The following is an 18,996-nucleotide window of genomic DNA, read 5'->3' as shown; positions in this document are numbered from 1 at the left end:
AAGGAAGCTAGCTCACCTTGGAATTTTTTTTTACTCAGTCAAGTAAAAGAACATTTTATATCAGGCGAATTTTTCTCCACCTGCTTGCAATTTTATCAATTTTACCGCAGCGCTGACACGGCGTGTGCGACGGCATAACGGAACTCCAAATGACTTGATTGTTTTCTGATAAGTCTCGGCGCGTTGTGTCACCGACCTTCCATGTCTGGGGAACACGTCTTCGCGTCCTCTAGTCCGTCCCTCGAGAATCGCCAATTCCATCCATCACGCTCATTAGCATACGATTTGGCTCGATTAGCATATTTATTATTATGTAAATGGGGCTTATATCGTCCTTTTGTATCTTGAAATAACGCCGCAGTCCACCTCAGGGGAGTTTTTGTGTCAAGACGAGGCGAGTTTGTCAGAGGATAAGAGCTGATGTTGTGTTTTTGCTTTTTAGCGCGAGTCCTCAGTGTGTGCTTGTGTTCTTAGCGAGTCACTTGGATGTCATTTAAAGCTGTGGAGGTGCTTAACAAGAACCTATTTTACTTGTTCGGATGTTAATGAATTTGGAATGTTTCATAGTATAAAGCTACGGCCCGTGGGCCGGATACGGCCCGCCTCCACATTTGGTCCGGCCCTGAACAATACCAGAAAGCATTTTGATTTTTTTTTTCATATATGTGTATTTCATCTCATCTCCTCTCATTAGCTGCACCGCTTATCCTCAGTAGGGTCGCGGGGGTGCTGGAGCCCATCCCAGCAATCATCGGGCAGTGGGCAGGGGACACCCTGAACTGGTTGCCAGCTAATCACAGGGCACACAGGGACAGACAACTCACTCGCTCAGTCACACCTAGGGACAATTTGGACCGGCCAATTCACCTGAAATGCATGTTTTTGGAATGTGGGAGGAAACCGGAGTGCTTGGAGGAAACCAATACCATATTACAAACCAAATAACAAACCTATATGTACTTCTCTCGATAAGCAAAAATCTGCAAAGTATCCCCCACGTTTTTAGTATACTCTGTGCCAAACCCTGCTCACAGCCAAAGTTGACTTGGGATAATGGATAGCAGTCAAAACAGTGCCCTTTATTTTAGGTGTGCCACAAATGCACGGTTCAGCAGTCGATATCAAAGAAAAATGTGCTCTGCTAGCCCTTAGTCCCAGCAACGGAGATAGTGGATCGTGACTACAACGTGCATTTCATTTTATCCGGGACAGAATGGCAATTCTCCCCACAAAAGTGCTGCAATATGGGATTTGGGATAGTGGATTGCAGCCTAGCAAGTACAGTATAGTTCATTCTTGGTAAAAATCTGTAAGGGGAACTGACACGCTTGACACAAATTCGCTCTCTAGCCCCCTACTCTCATCGATTGTTGACTGGGGATAATGGTTCGTGGCCACAACTATGCATTTGATATGAGATAGGCAGGAACAACACACTTCACAACAAAAAGGCCTTCTGCAGGTTCCTGCTTGCAGAAATATGGGATTGGGGATAATGGATTACGGCCGCACGGGTGCAGTTCATTTTGGCATAAACACTGTAAGGGCAAAATAAAGCTGCAGGCCTGACAAAAGGGCTCCCTGCAGGACACTACTCAAAGCAACATGTGGTGGGTAAAATGTATCGCAGCCTCGTGAGTGCAGTTTAAATTTTGGTGGACAGATCAGCAAAAAAGATCCGCCAGGCCCGACAAAATACAACTTGTCAAACTTCGCTTGCAGCAATAAGTGAGCTGGGATAATGGATCGCGGAATATTTCTCAACTTACGATAGACTGAGGCTGTGGCAAGGGATAGAGTATAAATGAAACGACCCGATCAATTTACCGATGCACGTGCAATTTCCCTCATCTGGGATATTTTGATGCCGCAAAGCACCCTGGGACCTGTAGTACTGAGTACTGAGAAACTGTGGCTTACTTGCCAAAACACCTTTTGTGTTGGTTAATTTCTGCGGGACACTTTTATCTATTTATTTATTTATTTTATTTTATGCTCCCATGGCAAAAATGCCACAGACTTATCCAGCCAAATATAATGGATGTCGGCGTTGTTTTTATCCATAAGTAGTCCATGATCCAAGCACACCTCATAAACACACGGGACGCAATGATCAAACACTGATTCGAGTGTACTGGCGCATGGAGTAAAGTGACGCCTTATTTCCACAGAGTACTAAAATGTCTCATTTCAAGCATTTTTTTTCTTATTTTTCCATTGTGGTATGGTATTTGCTTGTTTCTTAAAGGTGATGTCTGTCACTTAAAAATATTGTACTTGTTGAAGCTGAAATCATCATTGCATCAATACTTGCCTGAGCAAGTATATGAAATTCTTAGACGCGCTGCAATAAACTCTTCCTTTTCCATCATTCTTGGGTTTTGAGCTGCAGTTTGAACTGTATTTTAGAGTCATTTTCTTACTTTCACCATTTTCATCCTAGAACAAAAGAAAGACGCGACCCAGCTTGTGAAATCATTCTTCTTCCCCACATCTCAACCACCTCCTTTTTCCTAGTGCAGTGGTGTCAAACAGGCGGCCTGCGGGCCTAATCTGGCCCGCTAAGGGATTGAATCTAGCCCGCGAGGCAATGCTAAGGGAAGCGCAAGAGAAAAATGAGCTGCGGGTCGGAATATGTCCACTTGATGTTGCCAAAGCCAGGTGCCTCTCACAAATGTTGTACTTGTATTCTCTCTCTCTCTCTCTCTGTCTCTCTCTCTTCCTCCTTTTCTCTCTCTCTTCCTCCCTTTTTCCCTCTCTCTCTCTCGCTCACTCTCTCTCTCTTTTTCTCTTTCTTTGTTCCTCTTCATCTCTTTCTCTCTTTTTGCTTCTGTTGCTCTCTTCCTTTTTTTATTTTCTCTCTCTTTTATCTCCTCCTTTCTCACTTTCCTCTTCTCTCTTTCTCCCCTTCTCTCTTTCTCTTCTTTTTTTTACACAGGTTACAATTACAACATCCCCTGATCTTAAACGAACCAGGCGTCACTTATTTCTCTCCTCCTATCTTTCTTTCTATTTCTCTTTGGATTTCTTACTTTCTCTCTCTTTCCCCCTCTCTCACTATTTCTCTTTTTATCTCTTTGGTTTCTCACATTCTCTCTCTCTCTTTCTTCCTTTCCTTCTTTTATTGTCTCACCCTCTCTCTTTTTCTCTGCCTCTTTCTCCTCTCTCTTACTTTTTCTTGTTCTTTCCCTCTAATCTATTAGTCCGGCCCCTGAAAGAATGTTTGTTCTATCGTGTGGCCCCTGAGTTAAAATGAGTTTGACACCCCTGCTCTAGTGTAATGCGTTTTGTGGAGATAAAAGTAAGATAAAAGCATATAAGCGCTGTGGCGAAAAATATGTAAAGGCTCTTTGAACTCAATTGGGCATTGTTAACACGAACTTAATCAAAAAAATGTATAAATTCCAACTTTTTAAGGACACTTTAAACTGCGCACCCCACGATCTCAGCTGGTGTACGTGTTATAATCACGACAATAAAACACCCGAAGGTAAACCCCAAACCTTTTTTTTTGTTTCTTCTCTCCAGTTGAACGAAACGGCAAAACAACTGATGGAAATCGACAAACCGGCGACAACGGCGGCTGGGGTGCCAGGCCCCAGCTCGGACCCTTCCCCGCTGGGTCCCTGCTCTCTTAGCCCCTCCCCCTGCACTTCGCCGTCCAATGGAAACGGTTCATCTTCGCATCGGCGGGGCGAAGGCAAGAAAAACGCTAAGAAGAGACATTCCTTCTCGGCCTTGTCCGTTACCCAGCGGGCAGCTCAGTTCAACAACAGGCACAGTATGGAGATTTCCCACCCGGTCCTCATTAGCTCCTCCGACCCCAGGGCCGCTGCCCGTATACAGGTAAGCACACTCATAAGCAGTCTGGTTGCAGAATCACCTTTATTATCATTGTGTTCCTACAACGAAATTGAGGTTGCACCTCAATTTGCAAAGTATACAGTATAAAAAAATAATGAGCAGAAAAATATAAAATACAGAGATCCTTAAGTATTCCCGGTTAATGAGCCACCAGGACCACCCGTGAAAAGTGAAAATCCATTAAGTAGTCTTAAACCTTTTTTTTGGCTGCCTTCATTGAGGAGACTTGTTCACTTAGACAGAATCAGTCAAGTCAAGTCATATTAATTTGTATATCCCTTAATCACAAAATGTCTCAAAGGACTGCACAGGTTGCAGTGACAACATCCCTTGATCTTAAACCAACATGCGGGCAAGGAAAACCTCAAAACCTCAGCACGGAAAAAATAAGAAACCTTGAAGGGGTCTCATTAGTAGTAACCCCCCTTCCAGGATGACCAGGGTGGACTAGATTTGCATTGGATAACAGTACACAAATGATAGTGAACATCAAGGGGAGTGAGTGAGTGAGTGAGTGAGTGAGTGAGTGAGTGAGTGAGTGAGTGAGTGAGTGAGTGAGTGAGTGAGTGAGTGAGTGAGTGAGTGAGTGAGTGAGTGAGTGAGTCACCGAGTGAGTGAGTGAGTGAGTCACCGAGTGAGTGTGTGACTGAGAGACAGTGATAGTGACCAAGAGACAGTGATAGTGACCAAGAGACAGTGAGAGTGACCAAGATACAGTGAGAGTGACCGAGAGACAGTGAGAGAGAGTGACCGAGAGACAGTGAGAGAGATTGACCGAGAGACAGTGAGAGAGATTGACCGAGAGACAGTGAGAGAGAGTGACCGAGAGAGAGCGACAGAAAGACAGTGAGAGAGAGTGACCAAGAGACAGTGAGAGATTGACCGAGAGACAGTGAGAGAGATTGACCGAGAGACAGTGAGAGAGATTGACCGAGAGACAGTGAGAGAGATTGACAGAGAGTGACAGAGAGACAGTGTGAGAGAGTGACCAAGAGTGACCAGGAGAGAGTGACCGATAGACAGAGAGACAGTGAGAGAGAGAGAGAGAGAGATAATAAAATAACAATTAAAACTGCCTTACAGCAAATTTACAGTTCAACGTTTCCATAAAGTACTTGAATATTTTTGTTATGAGAGCTGTCTTTGGTATTACAATCTGTTTGCACATCTACTGTACTTAGTGTATACCTTTTGCCATAATAAATGCAATCTTATGTATCCATTCATCCTTTTTTCATATTTACTGCCATTTGTAAAATCTGGATTTAATAAATGAATCGCGATCAATTTATTTGCAAATCGAGATTAATTAGTTAATTCAGATTCAGATTCAGATTCAGATCTACTTTATTGTCATTCTAGTACACGTGTATACAGAACGAAATGTCGATGCATCTGACCCCCACAGTTTCCTTGAATGTACAGATATAAATAAAGTTGTATTGTATTTTGGCTACGTATAGTATTTTACCATAGTGCCGATAGTGCAAGAAGAGTAGCTAACCAGATGTGCAAAATGGGCAGTCAGGTTAACAAGTCAGGTACACAGTAACATTAACACTGTAACAATAACGCTGTAATTACAATAGTGCAGAGAGCAATGTGCAAGGAGTGGCAAGCTATAAAAAACTGCCAGTAGTGCAAAAAGTCAGATTAGCAGCCGTTTAGATTTAAGTTAACTATATGTTAGATTGACCATTTAACAGTCTAATGGCCAGGGGGACTAGACTATTGCGGAGCCTGGTGGTCCTGCACCGCACACTGCAGTACCTCTTCCCAGAGGCTAGCAGAGTGAACAGTCCATGATGGGGGTGAGAGGGGTCCCCGGTAATGTTCTTAGCATGGGATAGGCAGCGCTTCTGGCCAATGTCCTGAATGGAGGGAAGTGTAGTCCCGATTATTTTCTCTGCTGTCCTCGTTACCCTCCTCACACTACCCCAGTCGGTAGCGCTGCAGCCTCCACACCACACAGAGATACAGCTGGTCAGGATACTCTCTATGGTGCCCCTGTAGAATGTGATGAGGGAGGGTGGGGGCAGGTGGGCTCTCCTCATCCTCCGCAGGAAGTACAGGCGCTGCTGTGCCCTCTTAACCAGTGATGCAGTGTTCACGGACCAGGTGAGTTTGTTTGTAATGTGCACCCCTAGGAACCTGATACTGCTGACAACCTCCACAGCCTTGTTGTTGATGCAAAGTGGGGCATGGTTGGGCTGGTTTTTCCTAAAGTCGACAATGATCTCTTTAGTTTTGTCAACATTCAGGACCAGGCTGTTGTCCCTGCACCAGCCCACCAACTGCTCCACCTCCTCTCTGTAGGCCAGGTCGTTGTCATCCCTGATGAGGCCCACCACTGTTGTGTCGTCAGCATACTTCACGATGTGGTTTGTGGCGGACCTAGGGACGCAGTCGTGTGTCATCAAGGTGAACAGCAAGGGGCTTAGGACGCAGCCTTGGGGGGAGCCCGTGCTGAGGTAGATGACATCTGAACTGTTCTGACCTATCCGCCTTCCTTGTGTTGACCCTTCTCAGGGTCTTCCTCACGTCAGATGAGTCCAGGTGGAGTGCTCTTTCGTCCTGATTTGGAACCGCTTTCGCTGCAGTGGTGCCGTTTTGTGCCTCGAACCTTCCAAAGAATTTGTTGAGGTCATTCAGAAAGTCCATGCTAGTGTCCTGCACTGGGGCGGTGGTTGGCTTGTATTTGGTAATGGCCTGAATGCCTTTCCACATATCCCTGGTGTTGGTTTTATTGAGGAAACGTTCCTGGATTTTTTGACTGTACGTTCGCTTTGCTAGTCTGATAGCACGGTTCAGGTTAGCCCTCGCTGATCTCAGTGCCTCCTTGTCACCAGATTTAAAGACAAGGTTCCGTACTTTTAGTTGTTTGCGTATCTCAGCAGTCATACCTAGGACTTACAACATTGGTACTTGGCTCTTGGCATTAGGGGTTGGAATTGGTTTGGTCACCTAATGACTCCCAACACATCATTTGGGTTGAGCGAGGGGGCTGGGAATCCTCTCCTCTGTATCAATCTCCCAGAAAGAGTCAGAAATGTGAATGTGTTCTTGACTCTAGCCACCTCCTTTTATATATTTCAGTTATATCAGTATTTTTCCTAAATAATCATAAGAATCATAAGTATTTAGGGGAAAATATTCAGAAAATATTTTAAAAACAGAAAAAAATACTAAATAAAGAAAAGATGTAACTAAAATGAAATACAAAATATCAAGGAAAGAATAAATGCATTACATGATTGATAAATAAATATGGAGGTGTATTGCATTCTTTCGAAAAAAAAAGGATTTTAAATAATTTTTGAACAATCAATTTGTTTTGCTTTTTCCTTAATTTTCAGAAAATAAATATCAATGAATAAGAATGAAAATAAATTGATAAACATGCAAACATTATGCTAAAAACCTAAAAATATTCATAAATAAATAAAAAATGCCAATAAATTGAACCAAAAAAATACTCAAATCATACATGCACAACTAACACATTAATATGGACTCTTGTCAATATATAGTTTATATCAATAATGTTCAATTAATTCCTACCATTAAGATGGATTAATATTGCATTTGTTTTTTTAAAGAGAAAAAAAATCAATCAGAATGATGATCAACAGCATGAAAGTGCATTTAATAAACTGGAAAATATTTATACATATATTGTTTTATTTCCAGATTTTTTTTGTCATTTTCCCTAAATATACAGAAAATAAATATTCAGGAAAATGCGTAAATGTTTTTTTTTTTTAAATAAAAAAGTATTGATAAATGTCATGATTACTGATGTTACTCAGCTTTCCCCGCTCATTTGGCGCCAACTGCCGCGGGTTCTGATTGGCTACCGATCAGTATTTGTACCCAGTCCTGTCTGTCCCCTTTTGTCAGTCCGTCTGCGAACCTCAGCTAACACTAGGCAAGCTTTTTTCTACCCTGACTCCCACCTGTCCCGTTTTTTTGCTCCCGTCTGTCACCTTGCTTCGACCCGTTTTTGATCCTGACCACGTCTACTCTCCCGTCCCGGCTTTCGACCACTTTTGTCCCTGACCACGTCTTCTCTCCTATTCTGGCTTATGACTCGCTTTCGACCCCGACCACGTTTTTCCGTCCCCGACACCGCCATCGTTCGCCACGGAAGATCCACTTCCAAGTTCGGAGCACAATCCGAGTGTCAGATCGACCTGCTTCCCGCGTCCAGCAGTCACCGGACTGTGGGCGCAACCCTTTTTCTTTCTTCCAATAAAACCTGTGAGAAACTCAACGCAAGTGGGTCCTGTCTCTGTTCTGGTTTTGACAGATAAATAAATAAATAATTACAAATAAAACTAACCCCTGAAATTATCTACTAAAAAAACAATTAAATAATTGCTCGGAAGAAGACAAAATTCATACTTTAAAAAAGTGTTCAAAAGGGCTGCAAAAAATATATGTATACAGAGAGAAAATATCGAATTAGGGGGAATTCATTCTTTGGGAAAAGAGGGGGGAAATCATTCACCAAAAAGAACAAAAGATCATGAAAGTTTATTGCATTTACTTGGGGAAAAAAAAAACAAAAGTGTAAACACAAAACAAAACTGTAGTCTCAAAACAACAGAAAACAAATTCTGAAAAACGTTTAAAAAACTGAAAAATGAGACAAAATTGTTTAAAAGCAATTTTATCTTATTTTCATTTAACAACCTATTTTTTTCTCCCCTTCCATTTGCGGTTTCTGAGTGGTGGTTGACATCGCTTGTTTTATGAGCCCATAACTCGACTGCTACAGTATCATGAATAATACGCACATTCATTCTCCATATTCACCGGAATGTGAGAAATTTACTACCTAGATAATATAGCTTTTTAACATTGCTCACATATTTCCCAATAACCATCTCTGACATTTCCATTTTAATAAAATATATATATATACATTGCTACGGCCTGGAGCTGCCTCGGATTGCTTTTATAATTGCACTTGATGGATTTGTGAAGGCATTTGGTTATCTGCAAAGCATCCAGACCAGGGATGGGCAAACTACGGCCTACGAGTCCCATGCTGCCCGATAAGTCTTTTAATCTGGGCTCGTCAAACAAAAACAGTCAAAAATGTCATAAAAAAATCTATAATACAGTAAATAATACTATTAATGAAATAATGTTTGCCTTGATGTCAGCTTTGACGCTGTCGTTCTTTTGTGTAACTATTACAAAAATACTACCACAGAAATACTACAAAACATATATCTAAATATCAGATTTGGTGCTGAAATACAGAGACTTAATATATGGTTTTGCTTTAACTCTAAAAAGAAACAAAATAAATACCCCAGAAATTCTACAAAATACTAGTACATAGATACTATACTACAAAAATGCTATTAAAGGAAGAAATACACGAATACCACCAAAAGAGTACAAAAATGAAAACTACATAATATGTGGAAATACTATGGAATTACTACAGTAAAACTACGGAAATACTACAAAAATACTTAAAAAAAAATGCGTCAAAGATACTAACACAGTAATACAATAATGCAGAAATACTGCTGCCGAATATTACAGAGAGAATGACTTTATGCTTGTCATCACAGTTTTTGTTAGTGTAGCATGAATATATTAAAAGTACTAATACTGATGATAATACAGAAGTATTACTGCAGAATATGTAAGAAGCAAGGGCAGCACGGCGGCGCAGTGGTTAGCGCTTGTGCGGCACAGTTCATGTCATGGGAACCTGTCGTGGGTTCAAATCCAGCTCCAGACTTTCTGTGCGGAGTTTGTATGTTCTCCCCGTGCTTGCGTGGGTTTCCTCCGGGCACTCCGGTTTCCTCCCACATTCCAAAGACATGCATTTCAGGTGGATTGGCCGGTCCAAATTGTCCCTAGGTGTGAATGAGCGAATGAGTTGTCTGTCCCTGTGTGCCCTGCGATTGGCTGGCAACCAGTTCAGGGTGTCCCCTGCCCACTGCCCGGAGATGGCTGGGATTGGCTCAAACCCCTGAAAAGATAAAAAAGAAGAGTTTATACAAGCGTGTCTAATAAATTCACTTACTTTAATGAATGATCTGACTGATGCTGGGTCTATGACTTAAAGCCAGGAGATGGTGGCATAAGATAGCAGTCTGAAATTCCCGACACCACCTTTAAAAAAATAAATAAATATAACATGTATGTCTGTCATGTTTTGTCTGCATTTATATCATTAATGTGAATGAAAAATTGGATACGTCTCCAGGAACGGCCCCATGGCCAAATTTCTAACTCAATGAGGCTCTTGACCCCTGTTCCAGACTATTTAAGTCAAATCATGTTTATTTGTAAAGCCCTTAATCACAAAACGTTTTCTTATTTGTATTTTTGCCTTCAGGACGCGTCGTCCCCAGGCCCGTCCCCCTCCTCGGCAGGGGTCTTGGTGCCCCCCAAAGTGGCATCCATCACCTCTGAGTTGTTGGCCCATGCTAAGGTGCAGCTGCCTCTCAACATGTGAGTCCAAATCAACCATTCATTCTATTTCCTAACCTGGAGTGTACACATTTTTTTTTTTTTGCTGGCATTGAATATTTCCCAAGTTTGTCGTTAAAAAGCTTTTCTTTCTCTGATGTTGGCCCTGTTCCACGGATTCTGCTATTAACAGCTACGCTTCCGACGTGACACTGAGAAAGCCCTTTAAAAACAACTTGAAAAGAACTCATAATAAAACAAAAGCACTATGACCTCATGATAACAGTTTTTATCTATACTGATAACCGCTAAAATCCTGCTCCTGGGAACCGATAACAGCTAACTTTCCTTCTTAGCTGCATGCTATGTTTAGAAAATGTAATTAAAAACACACGCAAGAATCAAATTATTTTGATTTGTGTGTTAATTTTGGTTTACAATTACAACAGCATTTGAAAACTAAAGTTTTACTTTGTCAATCAATTGTTTGGGTATTTTTTTATTCCATGGCTTTTATTTAATTTTTTAACACAAGGATACTGCTGTAAGTGTGAATTTCCCTACAGGGATGAATAAAGTATCTATCTATCTATCTATCTATCTATCTATCTATCTATCTATCTATCTATCTATCTATCTCTCTCTCTCTCTCTCTCTCTCTCTCTCTCTCTCTCTCTCTCTCTCTCTCTCTTTCTCTCTGTCTGTCTGTCTGTCTGTCTGTCTGTCTGTCTGTCTGTCTGTCTGTCTGTCTGTCTCTATATCTCTATCTAACTCTATCTATATCTCTATCTATATCTCTATCTAACTCTATCTATATCTCGATCTAACTCTATCTCTATCTATCTCTATATATATCTCTATTTATCTATATATCTATTTCTATATATCTCTCTATCCCTATCTATCTCTTTATCTCTCTATCTCTATCTCTATCTCTATCATCTCTATATCTCTGTCTGTCTGTCCGTCTGTCTGTCAGTATGTCTCTATATCTCTATATTTCTATACCTCTATCTAACTCTATCTAGCTCTACATCTATATCTATAGCTATCCATCTCTATCTATCTATCTCTGTATCTATCTATCTATCTCTATCTATCTATCTCTGTATCTATCTATATCTATCTCTATCAATCTCTATCTATCTATCTATCTCAATCTATCTCTATCTACCTCTATCTCTATCTCTATCTATCTCTATCTATCTCTATCTATCTCTCTATCTCTATCTCTATCTCTCTATCTCTCTATCTCTATCCATCTCTATCTCTATCTCTATCTCTCTATCTCTCTATCTCTATCCATCTCTATCTCTATCTCTATCTATCTCTATCAATCTCTATCTATCTATCTCAATCTATCTCTATCTACCTCTATCTCTCTTTCTATCTATCTCTCTATCTCTATCTATCTCTCTCTATCTCTCTTTATCCCTCTATCTCTGTCTATCTATCTTACTATCTCTCTATCTCTATCTCTCTATCTATCTTACTATCTCTCTATCTCTCTCTAGCTATCCATCTATCTATCTATCTATCTATCTATCTATCTATCTATCTATCTATCTATCTATCTATCTATCTATCTATCTATCTATCTATCTATCTCTATATCTATCCTTCTCTCTATATCTTTCTCTCTATCTCTATCTATCTCTCTATCTCTCTATCTCTCCATCTCCTATCTCTCTCTCTATCTATCTATCTCTCTATCTCCACCCATCTATCTCTCTATCTCTATCTATCTCTCTATCTCAATCTTTCTATCTCTCTATCTCTATCCATCTATCTCTGTCTCTATCTATCCAACTATAACGAAAAAATCTTTGTTATGAGCACCATATCACTGACATAATAGTATTGCAGAAAGTACATATGATTATCGTTGTGTTCATTATGTAACAATGTGCATACATTCCTAAACATTATACAAGAGTTTCAATACCAAATGGCACACATGCCTTGGCTAAGAAAACGATACGGCTCATTCTTATCTAGTGGCATTATCTTAGCTGTTCACATAAGTTACTATAATACCTTAGCAGAGCCAACAGCATTATAAAAGACTCTTCTCAACCCAGCGACCAACTCTTTGACCTGCTTCCATCTGGCAGAGGCTACAAATGCCATAAAACAGGGACTAACGGGCTCAGAGACTGTTTCTTCTCCAAGGCCATCAATACCAGAAACAAGCGCACATGACTGTGGAAAAAAAACATATTTTGCATATATATAGAAAAACATATGTCCATGTTTTGTTTCTCTCCTCATATTTTGGAAATATGTTCTAACAGGCTGATAAGTGTAATATCGTATTTAGCCATTATCAGCCTGACAATCATCCTGCATCCCTAGTAATAACCTATTTGGAAATAAGAATTACTGTTGTTTGTAAAATTAGTGAAAATCGAGAAAATAAATAAATTGTTTTCCCAATGCCATCAATTAGCAGTATGAACTAATTGCTTAGACAATTCAAGGGACAAATCTTTTTTTAATAATCATTTACATAGCGGGCATGGAGTGGTTAGCACAGTTTTAAGGTCATGAGATCGAACTTTCCTGTGTGGAGTTTGCATGTTCTCCCCGTGCTTGCGTGGGTTGCCTCTGGGTACTCCAGTTTCCTCCCACATTAAAAAAAAAACATGCATGTCAGGTTAATTGGGTGGTCCAAATTGTCCCTAGGTACGAATGGGCGAGTGAATTGTCTGTCCCTGTGTGCCTTGCAACTGGCTGGCAACCGGCTCAGGGTGTCCCCCTGCCCACTGCCCGAAGATAGCTGGGATGGGCTCCAGCACCCCCGCGACCCTACTGAGGATAAGCGGTGCGGATGATGGATGGAATAATTTAAATACCAATTGATAGAAAATACTCTCTTTTAAAATTCTCCACAGGAAATTAGTTTAATTTCCTACAGCTCAGATGAATTTTGATTTGGGGTCCTGTTTTTTTATTTTTTCTTAAATATTTTTAACAAAATTTGTAGTATTTAATTTATTATTATTATTATTATTATTATTATTATTATTATTATTATTACTATTGACTAACAATATAATAAATGGCAATGTTTTAACAAAAATGATACTCATGGGCCTTCGGCTCAAATCTGAAACCAGTTCATTTGCAAATGCGACCTAACTTCAGGGTTCATACAGGAGCTTAAAATCCTTTAAAATGCATACATTTTGATGTTGTGTTTCAAGGTCTGAAAGGTGATTGAATTTCGGGTAAAGTGCTTGTAAATACTTGAAATTGTTGCCATGTTTGACTCGATAGACCACACATTACATGAAGAAAAAATAAAACAAGTTTGCCTAAAGACACTGAAATGCCAGCTCTGGTGGCACTTCGCCATTGCATTTACTCTTCCCTCACGACTAACAACACCTGGCATTAGTTTGTATGGCATTGTCATGTGAATTGTCATCTCCCTGCACGGGTGCATCAAGACTGGAAAAATTGGAAATTTGACTTTGAAAGTGGGTATAAAGTGCTTGAATTAGGCCATTGAAAAGGTGTTCGACTTCTTAAACTTACAATGCTTGCTGGTAAAGCATACGTCAGATTGCCAGATGACTATTTTTGTTCTTTGTCTTTGTTTTGTAAAATAATAATTTTTGCCCATTTTTGGTCACAAAATGGGCCAAACTAGTTATTAAATTATGGTTAAATATTGTATTATTTGCAATGCTTGAAAATAATAACAATAATAATAATGATGATAATAATAATACTGTCAACATATTAATTATATTACAACAGAATGTCAAAAGCCAGACGTTTCCTTATTGACCATGCAACTATTCCTGTTGCCATGGGAAGACAGAATACGATCTTCACATCTGTTACCATGGCAACCAAGATTGAGCATATAGGGGCTGCTTTACTTCAGTCTCGGTATTTGCCCTGCAACGGCTCATTTGTTTGTCAAACACACTCTAAAATACTACATATTGCAGCTGTCATGTGTAAAAAAAAAAAAAGCGTTTTTTCTTTTGTGTAAAGATTTGTTTACATTAAAGTGTTTGCACAGATAAAACGCTAAATAATATATAGTAAAACTAATGGTTTGTGGGGAAATAATAATATAGGCAACCCTGGAAATAATGAATCAACAAAAAATTCATATTAAAATTCTACCGTTGATTTCACAATTTAGCAAAGTATTCAATTGTTTGTGTTTAAAATGGCAAAATGGTCTAAATGAACATATTTTTTATGTATGTATTTACCTATTATTATATTTATTACTATCTTCTCTGTATATTCATTTACAAAAATATTACACTATTTGCTAAAATATTGGGGGACTATGAACACCATGAAAGTAAATAATATTTTCGTACAAGTCAGTTAAAAATATCAGTTATTACTTAAAATATTTATTTTTGCAACAAAAAACACACAATACATATTTTGAGTTAAAAAAAAACAGAAATTGAAGCTGTCTCTTTGTAATGACCTCATTACCCCATAATGAACGCAATCTATTTTTTTACATTTTAGGATTATACATACACACACACACACACACACACACACACACACGCACACACACATATATAAGCAGAATGGCCCTGGCGTTGCCGGGCATTCTCCTTGGGTGAGGTTTTTGGGGTTGTTAGTGAGCCAGGGCAAAAGTACCCCTTCCTGTAATGGCCGGATTTCCCATTATTAATCGCTCATCCAAAGAGAACCTGGCGTAACTAACTTGGAGGCGAACAACCCCCTCCTGCCCTGCACTTGAATCCCACTCTTGTGTGAAAGAAGGGCTGCCAGGGTTAGGAAAAAAAGGAGACACCTCACCAACTCTCACTACCAAGAAACAATGCCTGTATGCGTATCGGCTCGGTCCAATAGCCAATTGTAATGCACACATTTTGTCTTGATTGATGGCGGCTGGGTTGATTGTGATCGTCCCCACCTATGCTGGCTGAGGTAGAATGCTGGCCCAGTGGTGAGGATGAGGAACAGGGACCCCTGTCTTGGCGGGGGCATGGCATGGCATAACACTAGGTTTGTTGGTATGTATTAGGGGTAACTTGACACAAAACCTAGTTTAAGACACTTGCAGAGGCTTAAAGCACAATTGTAGCAATGTTCACAAAAATAGGTTCGGTCATCTCGGAGCCTATAAGGCACATACACACACACACACTAGCACGGAAATCGGGATTTATGACTCTTGTTTATTTATTCCTACACATATATATATATATATATATATATATATATATATATATATATATATATATATATATATATATATATATATATATATATATATATATATATATAAAGAGAGAGAGTAGATGCAGTGGATAGATAGATAGATAGATGGATAGATGGAAGGTTGGTTGAACAGACGGATGAATAGGTAGTTGGACGGATCGACGGACGGATGGATAGATAGTTGGACGGATGGATGGTCAGATAATTGGACGTATAGATAGATGGCGTAACGGACGGATAGATGGATAGACAGTTTGATAGACAGATTGATAGATAGATGGATGGATGGATGATCGGAAGGATGATTGGATGGATACATAGAGAGGTAGTTAATTAATAAAAAATATACATATATTTTTAAATATATTTTCACATTTACAGTATACATTATAATTCGACATAATTCATTAATATTACTGGTTTGTCTATGTATTTTTTTTTCAATATTGCTTTCCTCTAAGATGGATGGTGGGCAACATGTGGCTCAGGAGCCGCATGCGTCTCTTTAGCGCTGCAGAGCGTCTCACTGGCGCTTTAACATAAATGTTTACAAATTGAAATAATTGGGGGAGGAAAATATAGTTTTGCTTTAATTTGACACTTTTAACGTTTTCCAATGCTGTAAAATTTGTAGAAGAAATATTACATTTTAACAAGGAGCTGGTACGGTTGGATTTTTGTACCTGTACCTGTTGCATCAGAAAAAATATCTAATTCACCTCAATTCACTGCAGTCTACCTCCATGTCTCACCTATTTAAAATCATCTTGTGTAATATTTTGGTTTTATGACACTTACGTTTCAACTGTAGGTGTAAGAATAACCTGCATTGATATTGGGCGTCTGCCAGAAAGTGAACTTTCTTTCCTTCTTTCCCTTTTATTTCCCAGCTACCTTGCGCTCTACGCCTACAAGCCCCAGAAGGCTGACGAGCTGGAACTTCGAAAAGGGGAGATGTACCGAGTGACGGAGAAATGTCAAGACGGATGGTTTAAAGGCACTTCCTTGAGAACGGCCGCATCGGGCGTCTTCCCAGGAAATTACGTCACGCCTGTGTCCAGGTCGGTCGTCTTCCTCACATCTTGAAATGTCTCCTCTCATCCATATATAGTTGTTATTTTGTTATGATTGGATATATTTTATGTTACTGATATCCAATAAATAAATAAATCCCGTAAATTCCGGACTATAGAGCGCACCTGATTATAAGCCGCACCCACCACATTTTAAGACGATAACCGCTTTTGTACTTACACAAGCCGCACCTGTATATAAGCCGCATGCGCCCACATTAAAACATGTAACACAATCACAAATTTAACCCAAACCCCATTATAAGTCTCGCGACTACAGTCGGCAAAATGAACTGAAAATGATACCGGAACTTAAGGTTTGATGCAGACCTGCAGAGTCCGGGATCCGTTGAAAGTAATCCAAGGGAAAAAAAAGTCTATATTTCCAAAAGTAAGGGAGGGAAAAATATATATCCACTATTGTCCGCTGCGTCCAAAAACACGTCTCACCTATATTCCACTTCCCGTCAGCCCCCTTTGTTTTCGCCCCTTCTTTTTGATTCGCCCGTGGAAAACATATCTCTAAAAAGTCTCTAAAATAAATACATTACAAAAATATACAGTTGCAAATACATATTATACATGGTTACACATATTTACAAAGAAAGACGGTACACCGAGAGAGTTTTCAAATCTTTAATAATAATAATATTACTTTCATCCCAAACCGTGACTGTGACAGGTAGCAACACGCTACTAGCAACACGCTCGCAAAACAGTAAACGGGTCTGTTAAAAAATATTCCGTACTTGTAAAAATCACGGTAAACCATCCTTATCTTCCTTCTTATAACTGACGCCATCAAAGTCGTCTTCCTTAGAGTCGGAAAGTAACTTTGTCATATAAACGTCGTCCCACGCGCTCCCTTATTCCAAAACACGCTAGCAACACGCTCGCAAAGTAAAGTTTACTTGCAGTAGCTCTGTTTCCTTCTTTATCGGATTGCTCGATTGCTTTTAGCTTGAAAGCTGCGTCATGTGCCTTTCTTTTTGCAATTTGCATGATGAGGGTAAATTTACGCTAATTTAATTTGTGCACAAGCTAAGAAGTTGCAGTCTTCCTCGGCGCATATATTCCAGCGGTCTAAGTCTCGAGCGCCGCTGGCGGCCGTTAGAAAAATGACATAAATTGGCCGCATCACTGAATAAACCGCAGGGTTGAACGTTTGGGAAAAAAGTAGCGGCTTATAGTCCGGAATTTACGGTGTTTCTACTTTGCTTGTTTTGACTATGGCTGGACTTTTTTCAAACACAACCCCGAAAAACGTGGCATTATTCTATATCCAATTAACTCTTCTGTCTCCGTCATTTCTGCTACTACCACAAACTGAGATTAGATTATTACCATCATCATCATCATCATTATAATAAAATTGTTATTACTGCTGCTGTTAGCATTCAAAGCCAACTACCCAACGCTGTTAAAACCGCAAGAGATTAAAAGGTAAGTGCTCTGTGGTCACCGTTGTATATCCCTCGTTTTAACGGCCGCCGTCCTTCCTTTGAGGAGGTCCGTATTTCAAGCGCCCGCCCAGCTCATCTGCATTCCACCAGGCCGTGCGATATAAGACTACGAAGCAGGGAGAAACAAAAGCCGGGCGACGGAGGGATAATGGAAACACAAACAAGAGGGGAGGAACATAATGAAGACACAGGGAACGGAGGAAAGAAAATGAAGCATGAAAGGAGGGAGGAAGATGATGAAACCAGACGAGGGCTTGCAGAAAGGTGCAAAGATGAATAGAAATGAGAGAGACCATGTCGGGAACACTAAACACTCTTCGTGGTAGGCGACGTGTACGTGATAATGAGGGGGGAGGAGAGTGCAATCAAATAAGCGCGTTTGCTATGTTTGCGCAAGAATGCTCGCTTTTTCTTCAGTTCCTCCGTAATTACCCAGATGTAAGGATGCTTGTGATAAGGACAGGCTGACACACACCCACAGATCTAGAGATGTTTACACAAGATTTACTATAAACATATCTTTGTTCTGAAATATAGTCGTGATTGCGTTAAAATGTGATTTTATGTTACGGGAATACCTCAATTTTCGTGGTTAACGGGGAGCTGAACCCCCCACTAAGCGCACAAAAATGAGAGCTCAAAATTACTAATTAAGTAGCGACTCAAGTCAAAGTTACAGTGCATGAAGGTAAAAATACACGGGTTCACCTGACGTTGTGTCCTCGGTATTTTGAAGTCGAGTCGAAGGAGAACGAAGTTGAGTAAAGTTAGTAGAGTTTGTCGGGGAACCGGCTTTTTCGGCTCGGCTCACTAAAAGGAACCGGCTCTTTTGGGCCCTAAACGGCTCTTCGGGTTGTTTTTGCTTCTTTAATCCCAACATGACCAAATATTATGTAAAACTATGCACAAAATGTCTTAAA

General features: G+C 40.0%; 1 protein-coding gene across 1 annotated transcript in view; it reads left to right on the top strand.

Moving 5' to 3' along the window:
- The window catches only part of sh3rf3 (SH3 domain containing ring finger 3), a 162,782-nt gene that overhangs the window by 121,920 nt on the left and 21,866 nt on the right, over positions 1 to 18,996 (top strand). The window contains exons 4-6 of the mRNA XM_088352643.1: positions 3,529 to 3,846; positions 10,232 to 10,347; positions 16,431 to 16,601. Coding sequence (XP_088208769.1) covers positions 3,529 to 3,846; positions 10,232 to 10,347; positions 16,431 to 16,601 — 605 coding nt within the window. The remainder of the gene's footprint in view (positions 1 to 3,528; positions 3,847 to 10,231; positions 10,348 to 16,430; positions 16,602 to 18,996) is intronic.

The sequence above is a fragment of the Urocampus carinirostris genome, chromosome 14 (assembly GCF_059441175.1).
Source record: "Urocampus carinirostris isolate Australia breed hairy pipefish chromosome 14, RoL_Ucar_1.0, whole genome shotgun sequence".
Taxonomy (NCBI): Eukaryota; Metazoa; Chordata; class Actinopteri; order Syngnathiformes; family Syngnathidae; genus Urocampus; species Urocampus carinirostris.
Note: the sequence above shows the minus strand (reverse complement) of the source record. Positions and strands in the feature narration are given on the sequence as shown.